Source organism: Tachysurus fulvidraco, chromosome 1 (genome assembly GCF_022655615.1).
Source record: "Tachysurus fulvidraco isolate hzauxx_2018 chromosome 1, HZAU_PFXX_2.0, whole genome shotgun sequence".
NCBI lineage: Eukaryota > Metazoa > Chordata > Actinopteri > Siluriformes > Bagridae > Tachysurus > Tachysurus fulvidraco.
The window spans coordinates 51,543,837-51,564,701 of record NC_062518.1 but is presented as its reverse complement, the minus strand read 5'-3'; the positions used below and the strand labels follow the sequence as shown (position 1 = coordinate 51,564,701).

Below are 20,865 nucleotides of genomic sequence, written 5' to 3'. Positions count from 1 at the left end.
CTGACTTTCATAGTCTATATTTTTTTCCTACTGTGAAAGTCAATGGGTGCTGCCAACTGTCTGATTACCAACATTTTTCAAAATATCATTTTTTGTGTTAAACAGAAGAAAGAAACTCGTACAGTTTTGGAACAAATTGAGGGTGAGGAAATAAGACACACATTCAGTCAGTCAGACAAACATTTAGTCAGTCAGCTAGACAAACATTTAGTCAGTCAGTCAGACACACATTCAGTCAGCCAGACAAACATTTAGTCAGTCAGACACACAATCAGTCAGTCAGACAAACATTTAGTCAGCCAGTCAGTCAGACACACATTCAGTCAGTCAGACAAACATTTAGTCAATCAGACAAACATTTAGTCAGTCAGACAGACACACATTTAGTCAGTCAGTCAGTCTGTCAGTCAGACAGACACACATTCAGTCAGTCAGCCAAACATTTAGTCAGTCAGTCACTCAGACACACATATAGTCATTCAGTCACTCAGACACACAGTTAGTCAGTCTGTCAGTCAAACACACTGTCAGACAGTTACTCAGTCAGTCTGTCAGACAGTCATTCAGACAGACATATATTCAGTCAGTCAGACACAGTCAGTCAGACAGTCATACAGACAGTCAGACAGACATATATTCAGTCAGACAGACACACATTCAGTCACGCAGACACAAAGTCAGTCAGTCAGTCAGTCAGACAGACACACAATCAGTCAGTCAGACAAACATTTAGTCAGTCAGACAGACAGACATTCACTCAGTCAGACAAACATTTAGTCAGTCAGTCTGTCAGTCAGACAGACACACACTCACTCACTCAGACACACAGTTAGTCAGTCAGTCACACACACTGTCAGACAGTTACTTAGTCAGTTAGTCAGTCAGACACACATTTAGTCAGTCTATCAGTCAGACAGACACACAATCAGTCAGTCAGACAAACATTCAGTCTGTCAGTCAGACACACTGCCATACAGTTACTCAGTCAGTCAGTCACTCAGTCAGTCAGACACACATCCAGTCAGTCAGGTAGACAGTCATTCAGACAGACACACAGACAGTCAGACAGACATATATTCAGTAAGTCAGACACAGTCAGTCAGACAGTCATTCAGACAGACAGTCAGACAGACACATATTCAGTCATTCAGTCACTCAGACACACAGTCAGTCAGTCAGTCAGACAGACACACAGTCAGTCAGAAAATCACTCAGACACACAGTCAGTCAGTCAGTCAGTCAGACAGACACACAGTCACTCAGTCACTCAGACACACAGTCAGTCAGTCAGTCAGTCAGACAGACACACAGTCAGTCAGTCACGCAGACACACAGTCAGTCAGTCAGTCAGTCAGTCAGTCAGTCAGTCACCCAGTGAATCAAAGTCAGTCAGAGTCACAGTCTGTTGTGCACTTCCATGTTATCACCATGGCCCTGTCCTTGTCACACAAAAGGCTTTTCCTTTTCCGGGAACCCAGGGCAATATAAAGGCAGTGACTGCTTTACTAAAAGATCCAGTTGCCAAGCTGAGTCCCACATGCCCTTCGGCTCAGAGTAGCCATGTGTACACAGACGACTGCATGTAAACATTAGCTCAGTTACTTTTATCAAGATATGGTAAGGGACGTGGCTGTATATGTGTGTGTGTGTGTGTGTGTGTGTGTGTGTGTGTGTGTGTGTGTGTGTGTGTGTGTGTGTGTGTTTAACAAAGTTGGTATTACCTTGAATGCAGGTGTCCTTCGAAGTCCCGTCTAACAAAGGGTCGTCTTCAAGGCCTTCTAAAAAGAAAATTACAAATAAAAAGTCCTTCAGATAATCAAACAGTATTAGAATAAGTAAAAGTTATAAAGATACAAAGATTATAAACCAAGAAACACTCTCCAGACCGAGGCTGTCTACAATAGAATTCAAGGCGGGCTTTTATATGTTTTTATATTACTAATATAATAGTAATTAATAATATAATATACTAATATAATATAATTATAATATATTTATAGTTGCTAATATACTAATATAATATAATTATAATATATTTATAGTTATATAATTATAGTTGCTGTAGATACCAAGAGTTCTCTACTATCAGAAGACCCAGGGTCTGAATAAGATCCACTTCCCCATGGTAACTAGACCCTGTGTAGAGGGTGTGGTGTGGGACAGGACACGCCCACAGTGTGGATTCAGACTTAAAGATTCGTTTGTTTATTACAGAACATTTTCCATAGTGGCAGTGATGAGTTTGAGGTCTGTCATGATCTGCTGGACTGCCATATCAGTATCTGTTCCCCTCAGGTGTGTGTCTACTCTGCACCACACACACACACACACACACACACACACACATACACACACACACACACACACACACACACACACACACACACACACACACACACACACACACACATACACACACACACATACAGCCACGTCCCTTACCATATCTTGATAAAAGTAACTGAGCTAATGTTTACATGCAGTCGTCTTTGAGCCGAAGGGCATGTGGGACTCAGCTTGGCAACTGGATCTTTTAGTAAAGCAGTCACTGCCTTTATATTGCCCTGGGTTCCCGGAAAAGGAAAAGCCTTTTGTGTGACAAAGACAGGGCCATGGTGATAACATGGAAGTGCACAACAGACTGTGACTCTGACTGACTTTGATTCACTGGGTGACTGTCTGACTGACTGACTGACTGTGTGTCTGCGTGACTGACTGACTGTGTGTCTGAGTGACTGTCTGACTGACTGACTAAATGTTTATCTGACTGACTGAATGACTGACTTTGATTGACTGACTAAATGTTTGTCTGACTGACTGAATGTCTGTCTGTCTGACTGAGTGACTGACTGACTAAATGTTTGTCTGACTGACTGATTGTGTGTCTGTTTGACTGACTGACTGACTGACTGACTGACTAAATGTTTGTCTGACTGACTAAAATGTTTGTCTGACTGACTGATTATGTGTCTGACTGAGTGACTGACTAAATGTTTGTCTGACTGACTGATTGTGTGTCTGACTGACTGACTGACTGACTAAATGTTTGTCTAACTGACCGAATGTGTGTCTGTCTGACTGACTGACTGATTGTGTGTCTGTCCGACTGACAGACTGACCGACCGACTAAATGTTTGTCTGACTGACTGAATGTGTGTCTGTCTGACTGACTGACTGACTAAATGTTTGTCTGACTAACTGAATGTGTGTCTGTCTGACTGACTGACTGACTGACTGACTGTCTGACTGACTGACTAAATGTTTGTCTGACTGACTGATTGTGTGTCTGACTGACTGACTGTCTGACTGACTGACTAAATGTTTGTCTGACTGACTGCATGTCTGTCTGACTGACTGACTGACTGACTGACTAAAAGTTTGTCTGACTGACTGATTGTGTGTCTGTCTGACTGACTGACTGAATGACTGTCTGACTGACTGTGCAGTCACTGCTTTTATATTGCCCTGGGTTCCCAGAAAAGGAAAAGCCTTTTGTGTGACAAGGACAGGGCCATGGTGATAACATGGAAGTGCACAACAGACTGTAACTCTGACTGACTTTGATTCACTGTGTGTCTGACTGACTGAGTGACTGACTGATGAGTAACTGTCTGACAGTGTGTCTGACTGACGGACTGACTGTCTGACTAACTGTGTGTCTGAGTGACTGATTGTGTGTCTGTCTGACTGACAGACTGACTAAATGTGTGTCTGACTGACCGACTAAATGTTTGTCTGACTGACTAAATGTGTGTCTGACTGACCGACTAAATGTTTGTCTGACTGACTGATTGTGTGTCTGTCTGACTGACTGACTAAATGTTTGTCTGACTGACTAAATGTTTGTCTGACTGACTGACTAAATGTTTGTCTGACTGATTGTGTGTCTGACTGACAGACTGACTAAATGTTTGTCTGTCTGACTGACTAAATGTTTGTCTGACTGACTGAATGTGTATCTGTCTGACTGACTGACTGACTGACTGACTAAATGTTTGTCTAACTGACCGAATGTGGGTCTGTCTGACTGACTGACTGACTAAATGTTTGTCTAACTGACTAAATGTGTGACTGACTGACTGACTGACTGACTGTGTGTCTGAGTGACTGAGTTACTGACTGTGTGTCTGAGTGACTGAATGACTGAATATGTGTCTGTCTGAATGACTGTCTGACTGACTGTGTCTGACTGACTGAATATATGTCTGTCTGACTGTCTGTTTGTCTGTCTGAATGACTGTCTGACTGACTGACTGAGTGTGTATCTGACTGACTGAGTGACTGACTGACTGAGTAACTGTCTGACAGTGTGTCTGACTGACAGACTGACTGACTGATTAACTGTGTGTCTGAGTGACTGATTGTGTGTCTGTCTGAGTGACAGACTGACTAAATGTGTGTCTGACTGACTGACTAAATGTTTGGCTGACTAACTAAATGTGTGTCTGACTGACTGACTAAATGTTTGTCTGACTGACTGAATGTCTGTCTGTCTGACTGACTGACCAAATGTTTGTCTGACTGACTAAATGTTTGTCTGACTGACTAAATGTTTGTCTGACTGACTGATTGTGTGTCTGTCTGACTGACAGACTGACTAAATGTTTGTTTGACTGAGTGATTGTGTGTCTGTCTGACTGACAGACTGACTAACTGACTAAATGTTTGTCTGACTGACTGACTAAATGTTTGTCTGACTGACTGTGTGTCTGACTGACTGACTGACTGACTAAATGTTTGTCTGACTGACTGAATGTGTGTCTGTCTGACTGATTGTGTGTCTGTCTGACTGACTGACTGACTGACTGACTGACTGACTGACTGACTAAATGTTTGTCTAACTGACCGAATGTGTGTCTGTCTGACTGACTGACTGACTAAATGTTTGTCTAACTGACTAAATGTGTGACTGACAGACTGACTAAATGTTTGTTTGACTGAGTGATTGTGTGTCTGTCTGACTGACAGACTGACTAACTGACTAAATGTTTGTCTGACTGACTGACTAAATGTTTGTCTGACTGACTGATTGTGTGTCTGACTGACTGACTGACTGACTAAATGTTTGTCTGACTGACTGAATGTGTGTCTGTCTGACTGATTGTGTGTCTGTGTGACTGACTGACTGACTGAGTGACTGACTGACTGACTAAATGTTTGTCTAACTGACCGAATGTGTGTCTGTCTGACTGACTGACTAAATGTTTGTCTAACTGACTAAATGTGTGACTGACTGACTGACTAAATGTTTGTCAAACTGACTGAATGTGTGTCTGTGTGATTGACTGGCTGACTGACTAAATGTTTGTCTGACTGACTGATTGTGTGTCTGTCTGACTGACAGACCGACTAAATGTTTGTCTGACTGACTGATTGTGTATCTGTCTGACTGACTGACTGACTAACTAAATGTTTGTCTGACTGACTGATTGTGTGTCTGTTTGACTGACAGACTGACTGACTGACTAAATGTTTGTCTGACTGACTGAATGTGTGTCTGACTAACTAACTGACTAAATGTTTGTCTGACTGACTGACTAAATGTTTGTCTGACTGACTGACTAAATGTTTGTCTGACTGACTGACTAAATGTTTGTCTGACTGACTGAATGTGTGTCTGACTGACTAACTGACTAAATGTTTGTCTGGCTGACTGACTAAATGTTTGTCTGACTGACTGAATGTTTGACTGACTGACTGACTGACTGACTGACTGACTAAATGTTTGTCTGGCTGACTGACTAAATGTTTGTCTGACTGACTGATTGTGTGTCTGACTGACTGACTGACTGACTCAATGTATGTCTGACTGACTGAATGTCTGTCTGACTGACTGACAGACTAACTGACTAAATGTTTGTCTGGCTGACTGACTAAATGTTTGTCTGACTGACTGAATGTGTGTCTGACAGGCTGTACACAAAAATGACAGGGCGAAAGCCTCCACACACTGGATAAATTGAGTTGCAGATCCAGATGTTTGTTTTTAATAGATTTTAAAACCACAACAAACCTTTTGGAGTGTGTCAGTTTTCATGTATTTTCTTTTTCATCCAAAATACAGGAAAGCTTCTTCAAATCCTGTTCAAATTCCAAAAGGCCAAAAAAATTGCAATGGAGCTGCTTGTTTGAAAAAAAAAAAAAAAAAAAAATCAGATCAGTTCCTACATGAAGTAAAATTCAAAACTTATATTGTTTGGTAATGATTAATAGTGTTGATAATAATATAATACAATATCATATAATATAATAATAAACGCTACTATTTCAAGTTAAATATGGATTTGGCACATAAGGGTCAGTTATGGCAATGACAAGTGTACCGTGAGCCAAAAATGGGGTTTTATGGTTTGTAAAAGTCTTTGGATGCTGGGCCAAAAATAATATCTAATCCTGTGCTGTGTTTCAGTTTTAGAAGTGTTATCCAGCTGTAAGACTTGTCCTGTGTTGTTCATGAGATATGAGTTCATTTTATGTCTTTGTCATGTCTCATTCCACTTCCGTTTTAATATGAAGCTTATACGAAAGTAGACACTCAGGACATTAAGGATTTGAAGTATTTTAAAAATAGTTCTGTTTTCTCTATAATTCTAGGGGCGATATATTCCTAGAAAAGTTACAGAAAACAAACAGTTTTATTTTTGTGTGGATAAAAACAACACCTTAAATTTTTAGCTGCTTATGAACAAGGACTTCGGGTGTTTCAGAGAGCAGAAATGGGTTTAATATCATCATCATTTACTTTGAAGATAGAAACATTAGTGTGAAAAATAAAACCTTATAAATAATCACAATTTTATGTTTTTTTTGTTATCATTCATGAATATATTGCCCATAGTATAGAGATATAGAGAAAATAGAAATACTGATGAAACACTACAAAGTCCTGAGCTGTGGAATGTGACATGACAAAGAAATTCAATGCTGAACATGGACACAACAAAACTGGCATCAATAAAGTATTTATTTATTTCCTTTGTTGTGAAAATTCTTAGTAAAAATAATTAAGGTATTATTCCTTACAATACTATAACCAAAGTAAAGTATTAAGCCTTGCAAAATATTACAATTGGTGTTATAGGACATATGTAGGCGATGTTGTATGCCAGATGTAAACAAGAAAAGATGTTTATTGTAATCATAAACAGTAAAAGTAACCAGACTCAGTGCTATCAGGCCTAGTCAGTCTGAGCTCTCTGATCAACAATGTGTGAGGAAGAGAAAATCAAGAGTTCAGCTGAAACAGGCCTCATGAAGGGAGCAACCAGCTGGACGGACCTACTGAATCTGAGATTGAGGGTCTAAGGGGAACTAGGCTTAAAATATGCATGTGCGTGCAAGCCCAGTCTGGACATGGACAGACTGAGATCATAACAATGTTCAGCTCATAGGTTTAGTAAGCTTAAGGAGTCAGCATAAACAGACCTCCACATATATGCAAAGCAACATTATAAAATGCAAAGGCTCAGCAAATGTAGTAATAGTACACTTATAATAATCAAACAAACTTTGATCAACAGTCGAATACTACTAACATCCAGATGATTCTAAACCAGAAGGTTATTTTAATCAAAACCCATAATCCTAACCTATGATCATGAACTCCTGTCATAATTATATCCTAATTCAATACTCATATAACATAGGTGATAGCATATCTTCATCGATCACTTTATATGTAGGGAGAGATGTGATTGATATAGTATATGTATGTGTGTGTGAATATCTCATACATAGGTTTATGTGTATGTCATGGTTATCGTATTCACATGTGTATATATATATATATATATATATATATATATATATATATATATATATATATATATATATATATACACACACGCGTATATAGGTGTATGATCAGTGGAAATCATATACAAACAAAATATAGAAAAAGATAGAGGAAAACTCACTCATTGTAATTGTAAAGGGAGATTGGGAGATTGGTCCATGAGACGTGTCTTCTGTGTGATACGTGACAGGGAAGAGTACAAGAAGTTCTCTGGAGCACATTTTTAACAACAGTTTTGACAATGCAGCATGTTTTTAAATAATAAGGCAGAAGTACGGCGGGAACAACAACAGAAAAAAACAAAAGGCCAGACTTGATTTTCGGCAAAAGGCAGACTTGTTGTCGGGGAAATGAGGGGGGTCACGGCGCGATTCTGTAGAGTCAGGGAAAAAACCCAGACGGGTCAGGTGGATTGACGTAAGAAGACGCACCTGTAGGTGCCAGGGTATATATTGAGGAGATTTCCTTTGGAGGGGGCTCTTGCTCTTGCTTGCTTTTTTGTGTTCGAACTCTTTTGGGTGGCATGGGTTCTTTTGGGTTTTTGTTTGATTACTTTTGACTTAGAATTTTTTCCTTGAGCTCAATGGAATTGTTGGCTGATTGGCGGCAATAAAGAAGTTTGCTCATTCTCATCCAGGTTTGGAAAGTCTTCTCATTGTTTAATTTGCATCAATTATAGTGTAACAGTAAAGTTTAGATAAATTGTTTAATAGTTAATGTAAATAGTTAATTTTATAGTAAATACTTAAATAGTAAATTTAAATAGTATTCGATATTCGGCTAAAAGTCTAAAAGTTCGAGTCACCCTGCGATGTGTCTACTCGGAGGCGGGCTCTGAGTTCCGACACCTTTGCAAAAATGAATTCATTTCCCTCAAAATCGTGTGCGTTAGAACAAATATCCACCACATTTTGCTCCTGTCTTTTAATCTGCAGTGCACTAATTTTTTCTTGGCCGTACGACACCCTTACTGTCATACAAACCTGAGCTTAAACCCAAAGCCAAGTTTAGTTTTGAATTCTGACCTGCATCCCTGATCACTGGAGTCAAACAGATCGGTACTGAATGGAAACCTTCCACTGTATCACAGAGTTGTTGTTGTTTTATCTTCATGACTGCCTGCCCGCATTACCTCCCTTCAGCAGTTCTGCTAGATGTGGAACAGGTCAAGGGCGCTGCACCGACTGGCTCTGATTGGGTGTTATCTTGTCTAGGGGAAGCTGATTGTGCTAAATGCCCTAGAAATTCACACGTACAAAAATTACAATTGAAATACAACGCGTTTTTCTTTTTCATGGTCAAAAACAGATGAGTAATATTTTAAAAATGGTTTGATTTTCATTTTATATTTCGAATAACAAAAAAATAAAATCACCAAAAAACAGAAACGAAAAAAGGCCCGTTTTTTATATTCCGAGACCAGATGTGGTCATTTACATGACAAGAGCACAGGGGCGGCGCCATAGAATTTTGATGGGAGGTGCTGAATGGGGAGTAATATACAGGTTATTATTATTTTTAGTATGAATAATAAAATAAAACTCGCTCACTCAGTTTGGTAATATTCTCTAATTATTTAGGCTAGTCTGTATGAAAATGTGCACGCCCCATGGCGAGTGAATTTGCTGGTACTTTGAGACAATTGCTTTATGCGCGAGCTTGAGGTGAAATGCCAATATATTAAAGGATGGTTTAGTATATTATCTATATTGGCTACTGCTAATATATTAAAGGATGGTTTAGTATATTATCATTGATCAGTTTAATATATGCTAACATACTGTACGACTAGTTCACTAGAAATATCTTTAGTTGGGGGCAGACCTACTTAGCAAAAATGCTCCATTTTTAAAATAAAATGCTACATAATGACATTACAAAAAGTGTGACAGCTGCAAATTACTTATTTTGCACTGCACGAATTAGGCCTATGCATGCGTAAAGACTCAAATGTTCTTTCATTATTTTATTCCCGCAGGTCACGGGAATCCCACGGGAATCAGTGAAGAAGTTCTAAACTAAAATAAGTTTTATAGATGTTAACAGTTTAAATGTTTTTTTTTTTTGTGTGTTAAATGTACATACAGATACAAATATGAATATGTGGAGCAGTAAACAGCTATAGATTCAGGTAACAACACAGACATAAGTGAAGACATGAGACACAGAAGACATGTTTGTCAGATTTACCAACACAAAAAGGACAGATGACAATGTGTTCCAGTCAGTTGTGTTCCAGTCTTTAAATAATATGCAGTCATTAATAAACTAATATTCACAAAGACCAAATCAATAAATGTTAGTTTTATTTAGTATTAAATGGATTGTTTGCATTAATATTGTGTTTGTGGTAATAAGAATATTTGACTGGTATAACTGATTTAATTTAAATGTCACCACAGTACTGTATATATATACTACAGCCACACACACTATAGCAGAAACATGCAGCAGTAGTACAACTTTTTATTACTGTACCTCCGACAAACTTTTACTTGTGGGATGATTAAAAATGCATTTATTGTGAGGATGTATTTTATATAGTTTGGGTGTTCAAACAAACGAAATCTAAAAACCAGACAGCAAGGGATTACGTTTCACAAGTGAAAATGTGTTTTATGTTATTGAATGTGTGGGGACATGGTGGCTTAGTGGTTAGCACGTTCACCTCACACCTCCAGGGTTGGGGGTTTCGATTCCTGCCTCCACCTTGTGTGTGTAGAGTTTGCATGTTCTCCCCGTGCCTCGGGGGTTTCCTCCGGGTACTCCGGTTTCCTCCCCCGGTCCAAAGACATGCATGGTAGGTTGATTGGCATCTCTGGAAAATTGGCCGTAGTGTGTGAGTGTGTGAGTGAATGAGAGTGTGTGTGTGCCCAGTGATGGGTTGGCACTCCGTCCAGGGTGTATCCTGCCTTGATGCCCGATGACGCCTGAGATAGGCCCCGTGACCCGAGAAGTTCGGATAAGCGGTAGAAAATGAATGAATGTTATTGAATGTTAGGAAATTATATTTCTTATATATAAATATATAGTTTGTTTTAGTCCTTGGTTAATGACTGCAGCTAATCCATGCTAGTTACCCATTAGTTTTTGACAGTTTGTAGATTGTATATTTGACATTATTATGGATTATATATTCATAAATAAATTATAATTTATATATATAACTTTTATAAACTATATATTTCCAGCTAGCATGCTAACTTCAGTCAGCATTCTTGGCTAACGGAGATGAATCTTAATGTGACCTTTGGTCTAATCTGGCCCGATCCGACCCACTCCAACAGCACACACGCACAGAATGTGGATATTAGATTTATTTTCTTCACACAGAGCAGTGAAAAGGAGAGAATAGTAAGTCATTTCAGTTAGGATACAGCTCCATCTATTCTAGAAACATTTCACGTGGTTAGAGAGCACATAGGAAAATGGCGCACATTAAAATATCAGTGCATTCATGCAAACAGAAATAAAAGTATAAAAATTCCAAGAAATATAAACAGAAAACATTCTGAAAAATTAATTAGTGTCCACTTTGTATAATCCCTTACATGCATTGCCTGATATTCGACATGAAACCCATATCCATGAAACGGAGCTGAAAAAGAACCGACTCACCCCCAGCAGTTCTCTCAGAACCGACTCACCCCCAGCAGTTCTCTCTGAACCGACTCACCCCCAGCAGTTCTCTCAGAACCGACTCACCCACAGCAGTTCTCTCAGAACCGTCTCACCCACAGCAGTTCTCTCAGAACCGACTCACCCCCAGCAGTTCTCTCAGAACCGTCTCACCCACACCAGTTCTCTCAGAACCGAATCACCCACAGCAGTTCTCTCAGAACCGACTCATCCACACCAGTTCTCTCAGAACCGTCTCACCCACAGCAGTTCTCTCAGAACCGACTCACCCACAGCAGTTCTCTCAGAACCGTCTCACCCACACCAGTTCTCTCAGAACCGACTCACCCCCAGCAGTTCTCTCAGAACCAACTCACCCACAGCAGTTCTCTCAGAACCGACTCACCCACAGCAGTTCACTCAGAACCGACTCACCCCCAGCAGTTCTCTCAGAACCAACTCACCCACAGCAGTTCTTTCTGACTCTGCTGCAGATAGTTCGTACTCAGCGTAACAGGCCAATAGGATGCGCGTTCACATTACAGCAGGATTTATTTAAAGAACCCGCTATAATATGTATCCCGTTACATTAAGTTAAAACTAGAAAATGGCATTCATGACGATTTATGGTGATTTTATTTCCCTTTGCCTACATTGACGCTGATGCATTAAAGAGGACGGGGTCCCCGTTCCAAGATGTCGGCTCTATTGACGCATTCGGTCCAATGAACTGCCGTAACCAAGGCGACATCTACAGTGACCGAACTACAATCAGCGATAACACAATGTACTAGCAATAATACAAGTTACTAATGTATAAAACACACATTTCAATTGTCGGATATTACAATTGTATTAGTTAGTGGAAGAATCGAATATGTGAATCAAATCCGTATTACTGAAATGAACATAGTTCACTTCCGGTTTTGGTGTGACGTCACGGCCCTGATCTCGGCTCTTATTATTATTCTGTGGTCCATGAGCATCACAATCAGCTGCTTGTCCCATCGCTCTCTTCCTGCAGCCACCCAGCAACAATAATAAATAATAATAAATTGATTCAGTGGTAATAAATCATCAATAATAATGATAATGAAGGTGGATTTTGAGGAGTGTCTGAAAGACTCGCCCCGTTTCCGGTAGGTGTAAGTGACTGTGCACGCGCACACTGCGGTCTGTTTACACTGTCGTTATATGACTATAATGTAGTACAATATAATATATTATATTTATATAACTCTTTTGTCCTGCGGTGATGTGTGTGTTTCTGTGTGTTAGTCATCATTCACATGATTATTTTGTCATGGTCTGAATAAAATGGCCTTTGTTGCCTGGTATCACGTATAAATATGACATATTTAATTTTATATATGACCTTAAGATGAAATGATATTTGTTTTGGATGTAGTTATTGTATTAAGGTTTGTGTGATGGATTAACAGGTGATTGATTACTGATACAGTTAATGGTGTAGTAATGGGATGTGATGGTGTCCTACAGGAGATGTTGTGTGTTAACACTGGGTTAGTATCATTAATACTGCAGCTGAAAGACAACAGGATGGTGCTGATGTTTAGCACAGGACTGTATTAGGAGGAAATGTCTGTAACTGAAGTAGTAATGAGTCGACTCTGTATATAAAATATTTTATCAGCATGCATCACTGACAGTGAAGATAAAGCAAGCTGATCAGTACCATAAAGTAGGTGCTTTATTTAGTGTTGGGTCTTGGCCAACGATGATGATGATGATGGTGGGGGTTCAATTCAGTATTATGTGTTCAAAATAGAACAATGGACATTGTTACACAGAATCTTTACATACATGTACAAATTCAGGAGACAAATTTAAATTTGAATTGATCCTTAATGAATGAGTCAGAGGTGACGGTGGTGAGGAAACTCAAAGGAAATGAGGAAGACACATTGAGTGGAACTAGATTCAGATGGGAACTTCATTCTCATCTTAGTCTGGGATTATAACTCATTATAAACAATGAGACTGGGATTATACCTCATTATAAACAATGAGACTGGGATTATAACTCATAATAAACACAGAGAACTCATTATAAACAATGAGACTAGGATTATAACTCATTATAAAAACTAGGAATGGGATTATAAATCATTATAAACACTGAGAGTGGGATTATAAATCATTATAAACACTGAGAGTGGGATTATAAATCATTCTAAACACTGAGAGTGGGATTATAAATCATTATAAACACCTGAGTGGGATTATAAATCATTATAAACACTGAGAGTGGGATTATAAATCGTTATAAACACTGAGAGTGGGATTATAAATCGTTATAAACACCGAGAGTGGGATTATAAATCATTATAAACATCTGAGTGGGATTATAAATCATTATAAACACTGAGAGCGGGATTATAAATCGTTATAAACACTGAGAGCGGGATTATAAATCATTATAAACACTGAGAGTGGGATTATAAATCGTTATAAACACTGAGAGTGGGATTATAAATTGTTATAAACACTGAGAGTGGGATTATAAATCATTATAAACACTGAGAGTGGGATTATAAATCATTATAAACACTGAGAGTGGGATTATAAATCGTTATAAACACCGAGAGTGAGATTATAAATCGTTATAAACACAGAGAGTGGGATTATAATTCATTATAAACACTGAGAGTGGGATTATAAATCGTTATAAACACTGAGAGTGGGATTATAAATCATTATAAACACTGAGAGTGGGATTATAACATTACATGTTGGAATTATCAACTGATGGAGACATGAGAGCATAAGAGTTCATATCAATTGCAGTCCAAAGTCATCTGCATGGTCTCTAATTGGTTCTATCCCCTGAAGTCACATATATCACCATGTAGTATACAACACAGAGCCATCCTCAGCAGCAGTGAGTCCTTAACCAGAAGTAGAGCATCAGGATGGATGAGGTCAGGTCTGGAGAAAGGAATCAGTAAGGAACACTGGGAGCTCAGGAGTAGCATGTGTAGTTTAACAGAGAGAGAATATTAAGTAAGCTTGTAATCTTGTTATGGTTAAAGACGATGTACATTGTGTGTAAAGTGCAGACAGGGACTTCGGCAAGGCTAGCTTTGACATCATAACTAAAAGGCTAGAGCCAGAAGGTGACACAGACATGAGGACTTCCTGGGATGTAAAGCATCCCACCGCTCCACAGTCTGTAAACCTGAGTGACTTGTGATGGTGGTAAGGAGACAACATCCAGACATCCCAGTTCACCAAACACTCTGTGCTTATGAACCCTCCAGATCTGCTACTTTATCTAAGAAAATCTAAACTATACAAATGTGTATTTATCCTGGACTTAAACACTGAGACTGTGTCTGAGTCCCGAACATTATCATTATTTGGAAGTCTGTTCCATAACTGTGGGGCTCTGTGAGAAAAAGCTCTGCCCCCTGCTGGTGACTTTTGTACTTGAGGTACCAACAAATATCCTGCACCTTTTGATCGCTGTAGGTGTGATGGATAATAACAAAAAGTTTTACTCAGACTCTGTGGCACAAAGCCATTCAGTTTACAGGTCAGTAGTAGTAAGATCAGTGGTGTTTAAAGCTGCACTAAGCTCCAGTAACACCAGCAAAGAGACACAACCCTGATCTCATACCAGTAACAGGACATTTACCACTTTAACCAGCACCATCTGTGCTATTATGAGGCCGAAATCCTGACCGATACAGTTCATGAATATTTTTCCTATGTAGGTCTGAACATAACTTATGAGCTACAACCTTTTCTAAGATCATGGAGATATGATGGTGATGATCGTGATGATGATGTTTGTAGAGGTGATGGTGGTGAAGATGATAATGATGGTTGTGGATAATGATGATGATGATGATGATGTGCAGGGCTGCTGTAGAAGATGTAGAGGGTGACGTTGGAGAGCTGGAGTCCAAACTGGACAAGGTGAGTGTTTAATATTTTTAATATTTTATAATATAATATTTTTATTGTTCTTCTTGTTTCTGTTGTTCTCATTGTAACTTTTTAACTTGTGTTTTTTCACTAACTTCTTCGTTTATATATATAAGCACAATTCATGTAGTTTCTAAATGTTGAACAGTATAATTATGATAAACAAATAATTTGTGTGTGTGTGTATGTGTGTGTGTGTTACAGTTAGTTAAGCTGAGTATCGGAATGATTGACGCCGGTCGAGTTTACAGTCACGCCAACAGACAGTTTATTAACGGGATCCGAGATTTAGCTCTGCAGTCCAGCAGAGACGACGTCATCGGGGTGAGAACCATGATACAATACACACAGCGCCCCCTGGTGTCCCTTTAAAAGTGTGCGCTGTCTGTGTACAGAAGTAGACGCTCGCAGAACATGGGCAGTAGAGTGTATTAGAGCATTTTATATAGAGAGACAGAGAGAGAGCTCGTCTGTACACTTCTACACTAATTAACTACAGGATCATGTGGACTTTATAAATCAGTGTAGATGGGTTTACAGCGTGTAACACTGATTTATTGTGTCGGGAATGTTTAATGTCCTGATAATCGTCTCTGTTTCTTCTCCTCAGTCCAGTTTAGCTGCTTTTGCTGAGACGCTGCAGGAGATGAACAACTATCACACAGTGAGTGTGTTTGTCCAACACCTTTTAATCACCTGTGTAAGAAACCTTGTCATGGTGGACAGGAACACACCGCTCTTTATTTTCCTCCTAGATCTTATTTGACCAGGCACAGCGATCTGTGAGATCTCAGCTTCAGACCTTCGTAAAAGAGTGAGTGGTGTTGTTTTGTCACTCCATTAGTTGCAGTAGAAGAGTGTGAGAGGTTGAGCTCAATGCCCTGTGGACGATATTCCATGTTAGGGATCTGAGGAAGTTTAAGGAGGTGAAGAAACAGTTTGATAAAGCGAGCGAGGAGAAGGAAGTGGCATTGGTGAAAAACGCTCAGGTTCCCCGGAACAAGCCGCACGAAGTGGACGAGGCCGCCAACATCCTCACCACGACCAGGAAGTGCTTCCGCCACATCGCCCTTGACTACGTACTGCAGGTCAGTGAGGTCACCTGAGGTCACACAGGGTCACACAAAGTCATATGGGGTCATATTAAAGAAACCTTCTTGTGTGTTTCAGATCAACGTTCTTCAGTCCAAGAAAAGACTAGAGATTCTCAAATCGGTGTGAACTGAGTCTTAATAACAAACAGATTCATCTAATTATCACTAACTGTGAGGTAAAAGGGTCTGAGTTAAAGTCGGGGATCTGTTCTAATTTTCAGATGCTGTCCTTCATGAACTCCAATCTGAGCTTCTTCCAGCAGGGATACACACTGTTCAGTGATCTAGAGCCACTGATGAAGCAGCTCGGGGGACAGGTATACACACACACACACACACACATACACACACACACACTCACACTCTCACACACATACACACACAAAAACACACACACACACACACATACAGAAACACACACAAACACACACACATACACACAGAAACACACACTCACACACACTCACACACAAACACACACACACACACACACACACGGACACATACTCACACAAACACACACACACACTCACACACACATACACACAGAAACACACACATACAGAAACACACACACAAACACACACACACACACTCACACACACTCACACACAAACACACACACACACACACACACACACACACACACAAACACACATACAGAAACACACACACACACAAACACACAAACACACACAACACATGAACACAGACACTCACACTGTTGCTTTGTCTGTCAGCTGGATCAGCTAGTCGTTGACTCAGCAAAGGAGAAGAGAGACATGGAACAGAAACACTCAGCTATCCAGCAGCAGGTACACACTCTCTCTCTCTCTCACACACACACACACACACACACACACACACAGTTAACTGAAATGTTGATTCTGCTTTGGTGTTTTCGTGTATTTAAACTAATCTTCTGTTTCTTTTTGGTCTAATGATCATTCTGCTCCAGGCTGCACTACAGGTAAGACCCCCCCCCCCCCCTCTCTCTCCCTCTCTCTCTGTAGTATTCTCAGTAGGGGCACATGTGTGTGTGTGTGTGTGTGTGTGTGTGTGTGTGTGTGTGTGTGTGTGTGTGTGTGTGTGTGTGTGTGTGTAGGACCTGTCCTCTGAGGACTGTGGGCAGCAGGTCAGTGTGGACTGTGAGGATGGAGTGATGATGGAAGGATATCTCTTCAAACGAGCCAGTAATGCTTTCAAAACCTGGAACAGGTACAAACTGTCTGTCTGTCTGTCTGTCTGTGTACGTTTATCTGTCTGTCTGTCTGTCTGTCTGTCGGTCTGTCTGTCTGTCTGTGTACGTTTATCTGTCTGTCTGTGTAAGTTTATCTGTCTGTCTGTCTGTCTGTCTGTGTAAGTTTATCTGTCTGTCTGTCTGTGTCTCTGTCTGTGTAAGTTTATCTGTCTGTCTGTCTGTCTCTCTGTGTGTCTGTGTGTCTGTCTGTGTAAGTTTATCTGTGTGTCTGTGTGTCTGTGTGTCTGTCTGTCTCTCTGTGTGTCTGTCTGTCTGTGTAAGTTTATCTGTCTGTCTGTCTGTGTGTCTGTCTGTCTGTCTGTCTGTGTAAGTTTAAGTCTGTGTCTTAGTTACCATAATTTCCAGTTGTACTTTTAGAATACTCTGTTTATTTTTCATCTCATTTTGTTTGTTTTTCACTATTTTAATTTGAAATCATTTATTCTTTCAGTTTCACCATCACTCTCTTTCTTTTTACTGTTTGTTTCTTTCTTTTGTTTGTCCATCCTGTGTTGGTCCTCCTGAAGAGTGCCAGGTACACACTCCCTCATGTTACATTCCACTTCTTATAAACTCTTTTTTACTCAACAGCGTCAGTAATTTATTTATTTATTTATTTATTTTCAGGCGTTGGTTCTCCATTCAGCGCAATCAGCTTGTCTATCAGAAGAGATTCAGGGTGTGCAGAACATCATCACACACACACACACACACACACACACACACACACACACACACACACACACACACACACAAGGTCTAAAATGGTTGTGTTAAAGTGCGTTCTGACTGTGTGTGTGTCAGGATAACCTCACTGTAGTGGTTGAAGATCTCCGTCTCTGCACGATTAAACAGTGTGAGGATGTGGAGCGGCGTTTCTGCTTTGAGGTCGTCTCTCCAAACAAGTGAGTGTGTGTGTGTGTGTGTGTGTGTGTGTGTGTTTGTAAGAGAGCGATAACTGTATAATGGTTGGAGAAAGTATATAAACTGTGCTCTTTAACCTGAATATACCTGTGTGTGTGTGTGTATGTGTGTGTGTGTGTGTGTGTGTGTGTGTGTAGGAGCTGCATTCTGCAGGCTGACTCAGAGAAACTGCGACAGTTCTGGACCAAAGCTGTACAGAACAGCATTGCTACAGCTTACAGAGAGAACGGAGAGGAACCTGTGACTGTGAGAGATATGCACACACACACACACACATACACACACACACACACACACACACACACACACACACACACACACACACACACACACATTCAACACTTGAGCACATGGTATTACCTGTGAAGGTGTTATCTGTAAACGTTTTCCTCTGTATTCAGAGGCTGCAGCGTGAGTCGTCAGCGTCTCTGGGCAGTCTGGACTCTCTGGGTGAGTGTCGCTCGGGTCGCACTGACACTCCTCTACACCGCCTGCTGTCAGTCAGAGGGAACCAGAACTGCTGTGACTGTGGGGAGGCGGAGCCTCGGTGGGCCAGCATCAACCTGGGCATCACGCTCTGCATCGCCTGCTCCGGCATCCATAGGTGGAGCTTCTACACCCTCCACACTACTACTACTACACCTGAACCTTTATCACTCCTCCACTCTCTGCTCTGACATCTACTTTACCTTTAATACTTCTAAATCTCTTACACCCTCTACTCCACCTTCAACACTGCTACATTACTCTCAGTAATACTACCACACTCACTGCTACAACACTCTCAGTAATACTACCACACTCACTGCTACAACACTCAGTAATACTACCACACTCACTGCTACATTACTCTCAGTAATACTACCACACTCACTGCTACAACACTCAGTAATACTACCACACTCACTGCTACATTACTCTCAGTAATACTACCACACTCACTGCTACAACACTCTCAGTAATACTACCACACTTACTGCTACATTACTCTCAGTAATACTACCACACTCACTGCTACATTACTCTCAGTAATACTACCACACTCACTGCTACAACACTCTCAGTAATACTACCACACTCACTGCTACATTACTCTCAGTAATACTACCACACTCACTGCTACATTACTCTCAGTAATACTACCACACTCACTGCTACATTACTCTCAGTAATACTACCACACTCACTGCTACATTACTCTCAGTAATACTACCACACTCACTGCTACATTACTCTCAGTAATACTACCACACTCACTGCTACAACACTCTCAGTAATACTACCACACTCACTGCTACAACACTCAGTAATACTACCACACTCACTGCTATAACACTCTCAGTAATACTACTACACTTACTGCTACATTACTCTCAGTAATACTACCACACTCACTGCTACAACACTCTCAGTAATACTACCACACTCACTGCTTCAACACTCAGTAATACTACCACACTCACTGCTACTACCACACTCACTGCTATAACACTCTCAGTAATACTACTACACTTACTGCTACATTACTCTCAGTAATACTACCACACTTACTGCTACAACACTCAGTAATACTACCACACTCACTGCTACAACACTCAGTAATACTACCACACTCACTGCTACAACACTCAGTAATACTACCACACTTACTGCTATAACACTCTCAGTAATACTACCACACTCACTGCTACAACACTCTCAGTAATACTACCACACTCACTGCTACATCACTCTCAGTAATACTACCACACTCACTGCTACATTACTCTCAGTAATACTACCAAACTCACTGCTACATTACTCTCAGTAATACTACCACACTCACTGCTACAACACTCTCAGTAATACTACCACACTCACTGCTACAACACTCAGTAATACTACCACACTCACTGCTATAACACTCTCAGTAATACTACTACACTTACTGCTACATTACTCTCAGTAATACTACCACACTCACTGCTACAACACTCTCAGTAATACTACCACACTCACTGCTACAACACTCAGTAATACTACCACACTCACTGCTATAACACTCTCAGTAATACTACTACACTTACTGCTACATTACTCTCAGTAATACTACCACACTTACTGCTACAACACTCAGTAATACTACCACACTCACTGCTACAACACTCAGTAATACTACCACACTTACTGCTACAACACTCTCAGTAATACTACTACACTTACTGCTACATTACTCTCAGTAATACTACCACACTTACTGCTAC

At 40.2% G+C, this 20,865-nt stretch overlaps 1 protein-coding gene across 4 annotated transcripts in view; it reads left to right on the top strand.

Moving 5' to 3' along the window:
- The first annotated feature begins 12,340 nt into the window (after nt 1-12,340).
- Nucleotides 12,341-20,865, top strand: part of acap2a (ArfGAP with coiled-coil, ankyrin repeat and PH domains 2a) — a 13,963-nt gene continuing 5,438 nt past the window's right edge. The window contains exons 1-16 of one of the 4 annotated variants that reach the window (XM_027142554.2): nt 12,341-12,552; nt 15,298-15,355; nt 15,569-15,688; nt 15,975-16,028; nt 16,120-16,178; nt 16,269-16,452; nt 16,535-16,579; nt 16,680-16,775; nt 17,199-17,273; nt 17,417-17,428; nt 17,564-17,676; nt 18,150-18,233; nt 18,326-18,377; nt 18,503-18,603; nt 18,760-18,868; nt 19,024-19,226. In XM_027142554.2, coding sequence (XP_026998355.1) covers nt 12,500-12,552; nt 15,298-15,355; nt 15,569-15,688; nt 15,975-16,028; nt 16,120-16,178; nt 16,269-16,452; nt 16,535-16,579; nt 16,680-16,775; nt 17,199-17,273; nt 17,417-17,428; nt 17,564-17,676; nt 18,150-18,233; nt 18,326-18,377; nt 18,503-18,603; nt 18,760-18,868; nt 19,024-19,226 — 1,418 coding nt within the window. In that variant the 5' untranslated portion in view covers nt 12,341-12,499. The remainder of the gene's footprint in view (nt 12,553-15,297; nt 15,356-15,568; nt 15,689-15,974; nt 16,029-16,119; nt 16,179-16,268; nt 16,453-16,534; nt 16,580-16,679; nt 16,776-17,198; nt 17,274-17,416; nt 17,429-17,563; nt 17,677-18,149; nt 18,234-18,325; nt 18,378-18,502; nt 18,604-18,759; nt 18,869-19,023; nt 19,227-20,865) is intronic. The other 3 variants (XM_027142555.2, XM_027142556.2, XM_027142557.2) reach the window with 3 other exon arrangements.